Raw genomic sequence first — 12,401 nt, 5'->3', positions numbered from 1 at the left:
ATATGGTATAATATGGGTATAAGAAGGCTGCTATTAAGGCTTGGAAATAAGGCAATCCATATTATGATGAAATAGTTGATAAAAGTTTTGCCAGTGACAACTTAGAAGACAGATCATATTAATCATGAATTTGAAGCTCTAGAAGAAAAGGTAAGAAATCAGAGTGTTCATAGTATGTATTGGCTGAAGAAAAGGTAAGAAATCAGAGTGTTCATAGTATGTAATGGCTGTTTTTGGAAGAATATTATAAGAAATAAAAACTAGGAAATTACTTTGGTTGTTGTTGTAGGGTTTTTTTTTTTTTTGCTTTGTTTTGGGACCACACCAGTACTGCTTCGACTTAATCCTGGCTCTGCACTTAGTAGTCACTCCTGGCTTTCTCTGGTGTACATATGGGATGCTGTGGCCACCTGTGCACAAGGCACTAGCCATACCCTTTGTACTTGTTTTCAGCTCTTTTTTTTCCTTTGCTCTCAGCTCTTTGTTATTTAAACAGCAACAACAACAAACTTTGAGACCTCAGTTTGAGAATTTTCAGTACGAAATTTGGGCATGTTTCTTGATATACACTTTAAGGGTAGTCTAAATGAGTAGTTGGAACATAAACATTAAATAAAAATTGTATAAAACAATCTCAAGAGTCTAATTCCAGGATCCCAAATCAGAGATTTATCAAAGAAAATTCCCCATCTCCAGAATAGGAACTATAAAAAAGATCTCTCTAGTGGGTTTTGAGAAATCTACTTGTCAAAGTCTTCTGTGTATTTCCTATTATTTCCTTTACTGAGTCAAAGTATTTTATCTCTGTTTATTGTGTTAGAATTCTACACTGAGTGAGTATGGAGGAGGCATAAACACTCTACAGCACTGCCATTGTTCAAGAAAATTAAAAGAGATGGAGATAGGATATATGATGTGCCATTTAGAAATCTTACATTGAATCAGTTCTGTCTTATCTTTAATTGCAGCCAATTATCTTCACACATCTAGGCTGTCCTAAGTTGAGGCTACAGCCAGGACGAGTATAGAATATGTTAAAGGCTATTTGAATTTTTCCACATATTATTGACAAGGGCAAGAATATACATTAAGTATATTGTGAACTGTCATAAAAATAAATGTTTTCTGTTGTGACTCTGCTTCACTCTCATTCTCACAGAAAATATTGAAAATAAAATCACGATCTCTTACCCCTTTGGAGTCTAGAGATTGTTATTTAGTACTCAAAGTATTATATCAGCAAGATAGTAACAACTGGTCTAAGTTGGCATGGATATGTAATTCTCTAGTCTTAGATACAATTAAGGAATATTCAAGGACACATTTTCCCCTCATAATAGCAGGTTATAGGTAACTGTCATCATCAGTAAACTAATATGTGACTCTCTGACTCAATTGACACATATTCCTCTTCTTTAAAAACTTTTTTATGGAGGGACCAAATACAATGGGTAGGAGCTTGTTTTGCATGCAGCCAACTTGGTTTTGATCCTCAATATTTCATATAGTGCCCCAATGTTGAATCAAATAATTAATAATGGTGCTGGATGGAAGTGAATACGCCAGGAGTATCATTTACTATGACCCCCCAAACACTCAAACAAAACAAAAAAAGATATTATGACCAAAATGAAATTTAGCTGTGTATAAGAAACATATTACATAAAAGTAACATACTATTTGGTCTTTTAAATCAAGTGTCATAATGCAAATTATCCATTTAGTAAGATAAGATATTCTGATGTTTATCTGAGTGATATATAAATCCAATCACATTTAGGAAGAGATATATCAGGAGAGTTCATACAAATTCAGTGAGTGTTGTTTGAGGGACAAATTAAATGCAATGAGTATTGAGATACAGAATAAGAATTATTTTTCATTGTAAACAGCTCCAACATATTGGGTCAATATTATTAAGTTACAAACTTTATATCTATATGGATGATAGCTCAGGGTTAAGACATCTGCCTTGCATGTGGCTGACCCCCTGTATCTGACCCCAAGCATAACCTTGAATAATTCTTGGTCACTAATAGGTATGTCCTAAAGCAACAAAAGAGAAAATTTTATCTCTGAAAGCCAGAACTTTATATTCTGGGCATAAGATTGAGGAAAAGAATGACTCTAATCTGTTCAATGACAGAATAATTACCTCCATAGATAAAATTTTTAAATATTTATAGTACTTGAATATCCTTTACCCCAACACAACCATTTAAAATAGTTTCTTCAAATCAAGGCAGGAAGGAAGAAAATGAGAAAGAGAAGTAATGGGGGAACTGGGGTCAGAGCTTCTGTTATATTGATGATGTGGTAGATTGGTAGCTACAAATCCAAAGCACTGGCTCAGCATAAAAAATATCCAAGTTGCAACTACCAACCTTTGTAATGTGCTTGTCAGATAACAGGCAGAAAATAAAGACCAACTTGTAGTCCAGGATTAGTGAATCTGCATAAACATTGCATCATTGGGACTTTATCCTAACTATCAGCTTTTTTAAGCCCTGTTTCATGTCCTTGTTTCTCAGGCTATAAATAAATGGATTGAGCATTGGAGTAAATATGGTGTAGAAAAGTGTTCCTATCCTATCTTTGACAGTATAGCTGGCCAGAGGCTGAAAATAGACATAGCTAATGCTTCCATAGAACAGAATTACCACAGTGAGATGGGAGCCACAGGTAGAGAAAGCCTTATACTTTCCAGCTGCTGAAGGAATCTTCAGAACAGTGATTAAAATTCTCAAATATGAAACTATGATGCACATAAAGGGAATCATTATAACTGTCAAGCCTTCTGTTTTGATCACAACTTCATTGACAAATGTTGATGAGCAGGACAGCTTGAGCATTGGGTTGACATCACAGAAGAAGTGATAGATGATGTTGGAGGCACAGAAGGTGAGTCTGTTGACTAAGTGAACATGGAGAAGTGAGTGAAGACATGGGATTATGAAGGAGATTGCCATTAGAAGGGCACAGGATTTGAAGCTCATGATAGTAATGTAATGAAAAGGATTACATATGGCTACATAACGATCAATGGCCATGGAGCCTAGGAGATAGCTGTCTACATTACCAAAGGCTAAGAAGAAATACACCTGGATTAGGCATTCACTATAGAGGATGGTCTTTGACTCTGATAAGAAGTTGATCAACATTTTAGGGATAATAACTGTAGTGTAGCAAATATCAATGAAAGAAAGTATGCTTAGAAAGAAGTACATGGGGGTCTGTAGGTGACTATTTGAATAGATGGCCAGGATAATGATTAAATTTCCCATCAGTGTGATCAGGTAGATGGTAAAAAATAAGATAAAAAGAGGTTTTTGGTCCTCAGGTCTAGAGGAGAGTCCCATTAAGATGAATTCAGAAGGTCTTGTTAGGTTATTCCATCTCATGGTCTTGGCTTAGCTTAAAAATAAATAAAACAAATTAATAGACCCTCATATCACTTGAAACATGCATTTATAGAAGTATATTTAAGTATTATTACCCAAGTATCTTTAAGCATTATTCCTAAGCATTAATATCTTTGAATAATGTAGAGATTTTAGGGTAAAACATACCTTTCTATATCATCTTTATTTCTGAATTGCTTAGAGACAATGGGCAAAGGATGATAGATTGTACGAAGGTCATAGAAAGATGTGAGGCAAAGTGAGACTTACCTTTTCTATAATTTTAATTCTTTTAAGTAGTCCTTATCATTCCTGACTCAAGGTAACAAAACTTGAGCACAGAATGGATTGTCTTCAAGTGTATTCACAGATAAACTTGCCTAGATAATTTTAAACTTTGGAATTATCTAACACTGGAGTTTACAATTATATCCCCTATCATATTTTTGAGATTTTACACTGAATTCTGTCATAATCATACCACTTTATCTTTTCCAGCATGAAAAATAAATCAACCCCAATGAGATTCCTTTTGAGAAAGAAAAGATAGAGACATGTGCCCGGTGCACATGGATAGAACACTTGTCTATTTTAAAACTCATTCTATCTTTGGTTCCCAATTTGTGGGATTGATATTGTGTGCATATGTGTGCAAACATCTAGTGATCATAGTTCATTTACAAATTCTAAAACAAGGTATACATAGAATGGTAAAATGTAGGTTATTCTAGTTCTACTTGAAAAATGTAGATTTTAAAGTGTTTACCTGTTCTCATAGTCATCTCAATCATAGATACAGATTTCTAGGACTTACTTGGTTTTTGGAAAACACTCAGCTCTTAGTGAATGACAGTGATCTTCTCCAAGGTAGTGCAGGGTTTTCTTCATCTGATAAAGCTAGAGTAACTTATTCTGTGATTTTTGTCCTGTACCGTGTCCTCAAGTCCCCAAGGATCAATTGTGAAAGCAAGTAAATAAAACAACCAATTCTTTTTAATTATAAAAATGTATTTCCCTAAGGAGCAATAAGAATAATAATTCATGTATTGTACTCCAAGTTGCCCTGTCCCTCTACTTCAGCTTTTCTAAAAGTTCATCCAATTCCTGGGCATTTACAGCAGAGGAAACACTAGTAAAAGGAAAGGTGATCTATGGAATGGAAAAATCTGTAAAAACCAAATAAGTGATAAGAGGTTTCTGTTCAAAATATAAGAGCAAATGATAATGATATGATATATACAATTGCATAATATATAATGCAAATGATAGCAAGACAACAAATAAGCCAATTAAAGGTATTGGCAAGGGATTTGAGTAGACACTTCCCTCCGAAAGATATGAAATGCAAAGAGAATTTGGGGGATACTAAGTAATAATTAAAATTTCAGAACAAAAATGTCAGGAACCCAGGAAATTAACCATTTTATTATAAATTATTGATAGATTTTATAAATGTATTATCTTACTCCTACTTCCAAATTAGAATGAATAAGCTAAGCTTTCCTGAACAAATTGCTTTCATCCCTTTATTCTTCCTTCCAATGGTGCCCTCTATTTCTCTCACTGAATGTGGATTTTATTTTAGAAATTCCAATAGAAATATAGTAGGATTTTTTAAAATTCAAAATTGAAGTAAGATTGTATGAAAACATTATGCTTCAGATGCACATCATAGGGAATCAATAAGTGCTTTTTAGAGTACATAGTACATAGTATACCATTATATATACATATATGTACATATACCAAAACTTAGTCCAGTCATAACTTTAGATGGGAATTTAGATAGTTCCCATATCTTGACTATTGTACTATGCTCAAGAATGGAATACCATACTTAGTGAAGTAAAACACAAGCAAAGAGAAGGATGCAGAATAATCTCTCTCATATGTGGGACTTAATGATACACAGTGAAGTAGAGACAAAGGTCCAAAGGCAATCCAGTGGGAGAATTGATCATATAACTGAGTTGGGAGGGGGACTTAGGCCATTGGAAGAGGGAGGGAGACACTGGTGATGGGTGCGCTGCTGAAATTAAGAGAATGAGAAACCATTATTTGTAGCACTATAAATCTAGAATCACAGTAAAACGGGCCGGAGAGATGGCTCAGCAGTAGGGCGTTTGCCTTGCATGGAGCCGATCCAGAACAGGCTGTGGTTCGAATCCCTGCATCCCATTTAGTCCCCCATACCAGGAGCGATTTCTGAGCAAAGAGCGAGGAGTAACTCTGGAGAAACTGGGTGTGACCCAAAAATAACAAAACAAAACAAAAACAATATAAAGTATATGGAGAGGAGACAGATTAGAATAATCTTGGGAGGAAAACAATAAAAAAGAAAATCAACATGTGAATTAAGTTTGTGTGGTTTGTATTTTGGGGTCATACCCAGCAGTCCTCAGGACTTACTCTTGGTTCTGAGCTCAAGGATTCTTCTTGATGCGACACAGGGGATTGGGATACCAGGGATCAAACCCTAGTTGTCTGTGTGCAAGGCAAATATTTTGCCTCCAGCCCATAAATTTTTGGGGGGGTCACACCCAGCGGCCCTCAAAGGTTACTCCTGGCTCTGTGCTCAGAAGTCGCTCCTGGCAGGCGCATGGGACTATATGGGATGCTGGAATTTGAACCGGGGTCTGTCCTGAGTTGGCCGCATGCAGGGTGAACGCCTTATCACTGGTACCACATCTTCTTAACTATTAATCAGTGATGGACACATTATTTCCAGTTCTTGGCTATTGTAAATAATGTCTCAAGCACACATACATGTATTGTGTATATCTTTGAATTGGCATTTTGTAATTTGGGGAGTAAATAACCTGAGTAAATAATTGAATAATGTGGAATTTTTATTTTTTGAGGAATCTCCGTACTTCTTTCCATAATGGCTACACAATTTACATTTGCACAGTGTATATGAAAGGGATATTTCTTTCTATATACTATCCAATATTTGTTGTTTCCCATTTTTTGGATAATATCTATCCTCTAGCTGTGAGGTTATAGGTCATTATAACTTAAACTTTCCTACTTATGAGATCATGACCATATTTTCATGTGCCTATTGGCACCTAAATGCCTTCTATTTGGGTCCTCTGCCAATTATTTATCTATCATCTACAATGACTATTTCTTTTTTAATCATTGAGATAATATGGTCTATAATAGTGTTAAAGTTTATGCTTTTTTCTGTAAAAAGTTACTGCACCACCACTATTACCATCTCCACCACCTCTTAACCCTCCACCACAGACCCTATGTCCCCTCTACTCTATTGAATCCCTACCCCAGTCCTACTTGATAACTTCAGAAACCAAGGGTTTGTTTTCCTTGGACACTGTCTTTTCCCTTGCTTTGAAAAATATACCACATAGGAGTAAAATAATCTGTCATTCGTGCTTCTCCTTTCTGACATGTTTTTTTTGGGGGGGGTTTGGGTCACACCCAGCAGCGCTCAGGGGTCACTCCTGGCTCCACGCTCAGAAATCACTCCTGGCAGGCTTGGGGAACCATATGGGATGCCAGGATTCAAACGACCAACCTTCTGTACACAAGGCAAACGCCTTACCTCCATGCTATCTCTCCGTACCCTCTGACATATATTTTAACACAACATTCTTTAGTTCTATTGAAATTGTAGTGAAATTCAAGATTTTATTTTATCACCGAGTACTATTCCTTTGTGTGTATATATACCACAATTTTTTTATCTGCTCATATTCTACACCTATGTTAAAAATAGGTTGGGCTGTTTATTTATTTATTTTTGAGTTTGGATCACACCTGGTCGTGCTCAAGAGCTACTTCTGCTTTATGCTGAGGAATCACTTTTAGTGGTATTAAAGGGACAATATGTAGTATCAGGGATTGAAATGGGGTTGGGTGTGTGTAAAGCAAAAAACTTTGTAACTATCTTTCCAGCCTGGTTGTTTTTTATTGTTAGGTTTTATTAGTTCTTTATATATTCTGGATATTAAACCCCTTTGGATGTATTGTTTTAAATATCGTACATTCAGTAAAATGTCTTTTCATTTGATGTGTTTCTTTTTGCCACAGAAGCCTAAAATTTAACTATGGGATCCCATCAAATATAATGTGAAGAAATGGCTTGGCTTGGCTATTAGCTGACACTAAAGGACTAGGGAAAATATTTGGGGTTGTAAAATACTATATATATGCATATATATGCAGATGTTAATTTTAATATCTTAATCCTAAAGCTGTATACATAATGCAATATCTAAACATATATTACTTCAATAAAAATAATGTATATCACAATTAGTAATTTCAAGCCTTTATTACTGTCCAATAATAAAACTAGGTGATTAGTTCAATTTTTTCTAGTAATTTGTGATATAAATCAATTTTAATGAATTTTAATAAAATTTTTTTGAAAAGACTATGAGCATTTTATTTTACATATAGATGAAATAGTATCTAGTCAAGCTATTTCTGACATCAGTAACATGAAAATAGTATGTGGAGTTATTTTTAGGGAAGTGATTGAAAATCTTTTAAATATCAACATGTAACTTGCTGGCTGATTTTGATAGAATAAATAATGGAAGTGATTTCAAAATAAACAAAAATATTATATATATTTTAAAAATTAAAAAAGAAAAGAAAAGATAAGGCCTCCCAATTCTTACCACAGGCTGTGGTCTTTACCTGACTGTATAGAAAGAGGATGTACAGTGAATGCACCCCATATATACCTCAACACAGGCCCTTTGCCTGGTCTGTATTGTGAATTGGGGGACAAAAAAAATAAATCAAAATTTAATTCTTATTTTTGTTTTGTTTTTGGGCCACATCCAGTGATGCTCAGGGGTTACTCCTGGCTATGCACTCAGAAATTGCTCCTGGCTCAGGTGACCATATGGGATGCCAGGGAATTAAACCATGGTCTGTCTTGTGTCAGCCATATACAAGGCAAATACCCTACCACTCACTATTGCTCCAGCCCCAGAATTTAATTCTTTTTTTTTTGTTTGTTTTTGTTTTTCTTTAACGGGCCACACCCGTTTGATGCTCAGGGGTTACTCCTGGCTAAGCGCTCAGAAATTGCCCCTGGCTTGGGGGGACCATATGAGACACTGGGGGATCGAACCGCGGTCCTTCCTTGGCTAGCGCTTGCAAGGCAGACACCTTTCCTCTAGCGCTACTTCGCTGGCCCCAGAATTTAATTCTTATTAAAGGATGCTTTCTTTTATTTGCTATTTAAGTTCAGAAAAGTGAAAATCATGAGTTGTCATAGCCTGCTCTGTCTAGACACTAAGAAAATCCTAGGGGTCCCTCAGAAATGTGGGTGCACAGATTTGGCAATGAGAAACAGAGCCACACTCAGGAATGGGGGTGAATCTGAATCTGTTATTGAATGCTGCAATGAGATATTTAAACATAATTTTTTGGTGTGTCTGCCTACATCTATTTTCCTACATGGTTAAAAGATTATATTTTATTGTTAGCAAAAACTTATCAGTTCACACTGTTTGATCTATAATTTTTTTTCAAAACAATTCACATGCCTTCAATGTGGGTTACAAATCTTCTAAAAGATACACTCCAATTGAAGAGGACAGAGAGGAGTCTTTGAGCCAGAGCCTTTCCTGGGATGAAAAAGGGCAAATTTTAACACCTCAAAGTTTTTTCTCCCAGGCCAGACCCTGGGTGCCATTTTCTACATAAAAGATTAGCAAGGTGTTCCTAACATTCTTTAATCCTAGGGAGCAGGTGGTTTAAAGATATAGAACATATTGATCTGAACCCGAAATATCAACTCTTAATATGACTGCAACTTAGGTTAACAGCAGAGCTAGGTTTGAGGGCGGTTAATAATTTTGTAAAACTATAAATAAAGAGTTTCTTGAGCATACACAACTGTTCGTCACTGGGTGATCATGCCACCACCTCCTGTCAGGGAAGCAGGTTCTCTGTTAGCCCCCTCATTTGGTGAGCCATGGCAAAATCCGACTCTCCTGAAAGGAGCAGAGAATTCCTTGAATTCTCTCTGTGGTAAGCAAGACCGAATTTCATCCTCCTTGTAGACAGGGGCTGTGGCAGTGAGCCCATTTCTGTCAGATCAAAATTTTTATTGGGGGGGCATATCCTCCAGCGGTCAAGGGTACTATTTGCTCAGTGACACATGTTGTTCAAGGAATTATAGGCAAAGCCAGAGATCGAACTAGGGCCAGCCACATGCAGAGCAAATGCCATAACATTTGTACTCTCTTTCCTGCCCTCTCTAATTTAGTGTATCAAAACATTGATGTCCTAAAATTTTTCTTTAGTCATTTTGATTACAAAGTTATTCATGACTGAATTTTGGGTATTTAATTTTTAATATCAATCCCTTCACCATTTTCACTTCCCTCTACCAATGTCCCTTGTTTTCTTTCTACCCATCAGCCTAACAGTTTATATTTAATTAAAATTTAATTAAACAACTATGATTTACAAAATTATTGATAATTAAGCTGTAGGCATATAACATTTCAACATAAATCTTACCATCACTGTCAACTCTTATCATAAGTGCTTTCATACTCTGTTACATACCCTCCCCCTTCACACATCTACCATCTTGTCAGGCACATTACTAAGTTTGCTGGTTGTAGATCTCATGTTTTTAGTATTGTTTAGTTTGTGACCAAACTATACTTAGGTGTATAGTTATAGCATTCTCTCACATCATCAATATAACTAAAGCCCTGGCTTTGTTCCCCATTCACTTCCTTTTCTCATCTTCCTTCCAACTTGATTTTTCTTCTCTATTCTTCTACCAATGCTCTGGGATCATAGGTGATCTAGGCATCCCCATTTACTACATAATATTTCACCAACCAGTTATTCTATATACTAAAGATAAGTGAGATCATGCTGTTTTTTTGTTTTGATTTGGTTTTTGGGTCACACCCAGCAGCGTTCAGGGGTTACTCCTGGCTCTATGCTCAGAAATCACTCCTGGCAGGCTCGAGGGACCACATGGGATGCCAGGATTTGAACCAATGACCTTCTGCATGAAAGGCAAATGCTTTACCTCCATGCTATCTCTCTGGCCCCGATCATGCTGTTTTTAAAACAGTATTTGCCACTATGATTTACAGTACTATAACTGATGAAGTTTCAATGCATAATACTTTACTGAATTTCAGTACACCTTCCCTTCTCCTGGCTGACCACTTCCTTCCACCACTACTGATTTGTTCTCTTCCTAGTCCTATGTAGTCCTGACACCTTGACAATTCTACTCATGTTTATTTTGGAACACATAATGCTATTTTTTGCTGTTACTACCATGCTAAAAATTTACAAATACAGGTTCTGGAATTTCATCAATTTGGTTCCTAAAAAGTGGTCTTTAGAGTCCAATACACTCCTTGCTTCTAGGTGTCACTGCATGATCCTATCCTGTTTCCCATAATTTAATAAGCTGAGCACAATGTCTATTCTGTCTCATGATACTTGGATTAAATTATAAAAGTGTGCACATACATTTTACTATTATCAAAATAAGTAATATAATTATATTTGATGCATTGTGGATCTTTAATTAACCTATTCACAAGACAAGAGAGTGGTTTCATTAATTATGAAAATAAGGGAAACAAAGAAACATAATTTAATTTATAGATATATTTTATTGGCAAACATTGTTGAAAGTAATAGGCAAAACATGTCATTTTAAAGTTTATCATGTTGGTTAACAGGAGAGTAAACATTTGTTTAGGGGGGTTATTCTATTGCATTCCTATGTTCACTACCAAAAATGGCCAGTATTCTTCCAATACAGTTTATTGGGCTCTCTAGCCTTTTAGTACATTTCTATCAATAGAATATATTTTACTGGGGAAGGGCAAATGAATTACGATAGAGAGGCTCCTTCAGGAGTACACAGAGAAATTGAGGGACACAAAGTGCATCTTAGTATACCTTTTTTTTTTTTTGGTTTTTCAGGCCACTCCCATTTGATGTTCTGGGGTTACTCCTGGCTAAGCGCTCAGGAATTGCCCCTGGCTTGGGGGGACCATACGGAATGCCAGGGGGATTGAACCGCGGTCCTTCCTTGGCTAGCGCTTGCAAGGCAGACACCTTACCTCTAGCGCCACCTCGCCAGCACCATCTTAGTATATCTTATAAACATAAACTCACTTTGCTTGTGTCATACCTTCAACTGACCACAGCAATAATGGTGTCAGTAGCAATAAAAAATATTAGAATCTTTAACTTCAGGTTAATCCCCATACTTGATACTTTATTTTAGTTCTGAAAGCAATCATTAAAATATTAGGAGCTAGTAGCTCTCTATACATAGACTAGATAGAACTTAAAAGGTATTAAATAACTTCCAGATTTAGTCACTTTGTCGGTGGTGAGTATTAAAATTATATTTAGTCTTATTTGGCTCTAAAGCTCCATTTCAAATAATTAAAGTATACTTATTACATAATAAATTCGTCAATAAAGTGATGGCAGAGTCTATAACTTCTAAATCTCTCCTAATATTTGAATCTTCAAAGTGAGCAATTTGGATAACAAGACACAAATATGCTGTTTGGGATACCTGAGCATCTGGATCAAAGACTCATTAAACATCTTTCCTATGCCATCTGTATCAATGGCTTTGAGTAGTTGAGATGCTTTTCGCTTTCCCTCGAGAGTGTGTCCTTACTTTATTATTTTGGGTGATAGTAGGCATTGTATTTGACCTTCTCAAACTGATTCAAGGGGGAAAAAATCTCTAGGGCCTCACACCTTTAAGTCTCACCTACCTTCACCAGGTTTCTACCAGCCCCAAGTACAGATGTGTCCTTCAGCACCATGGCCAGATCCCCGAGGGCTGACAGATTGTTGTTGGAGTTGCGGAGGTCCAGTCAAAACAGTTCTCTCTTGTCAGGTGAATATACATATGTCAGGTGAATGACTAATTTTGACTTAAAAATAACTTGTATCTTACTCTGGTTCTATCCTGTTAACATTATCTGTTTTTGCTGTCCT

At 36.1% G+C, this 12,401-nt stretch overlaps 1 protein-coding gene and 1 non-coding gene across 2 annotated transcripts; one reads left to right on the top strand and one right to left on the bottom strand.

The window, feature by feature from the left end:
- Positions 1-2,468: 2,468 nt before the first annotated feature.
- LOC126009655 (olfactory receptor 1L1-like) lies at positions 2,469-3,401 on the bottom strand. The gene has a single exon (XM_049774207.1). The coding sequence runs from the start codon at positions 3,399-3,401 to the stop codon at positions 2,469-2,471; it is 933 nt and encodes a 310-aa protein (XP_049630164.1).
- A 4,635-nt stretch (positions 3,402-8,036) lies between these two features.
- LOC126010161 (small nucleolar RNA SNORA51) lies at positions 8,037-8,168 on the top strand. The gene has a single exon (XR_007496293.1). It is a non-coding gene; the product is annotated as a small nucleolar RNA SNORA51 (small nucleolar RNA).
- The last annotated feature ends 4,233 nt before the right edge of the window (positions 8,169-12,401 follow it).

Source organism: Suncus etruscus, chromosome 5, assembly GCF_024139225.1.
Source record: "Suncus etruscus isolate mSunEtr1 chromosome 5, mSunEtr1.pri.cur, whole genome shotgun sequence".
Classification (NCBI taxonomy): domain Eukaryota; kingdom Metazoa; phylum Chordata; class Mammalia; order Eulipotyphla; family Soricidae; genus Suncus; species Suncus etruscus.
Note: the sequence above shows the minus strand (reverse complement) of the source record. Positions and strands in the feature narration are given on the sequence as shown.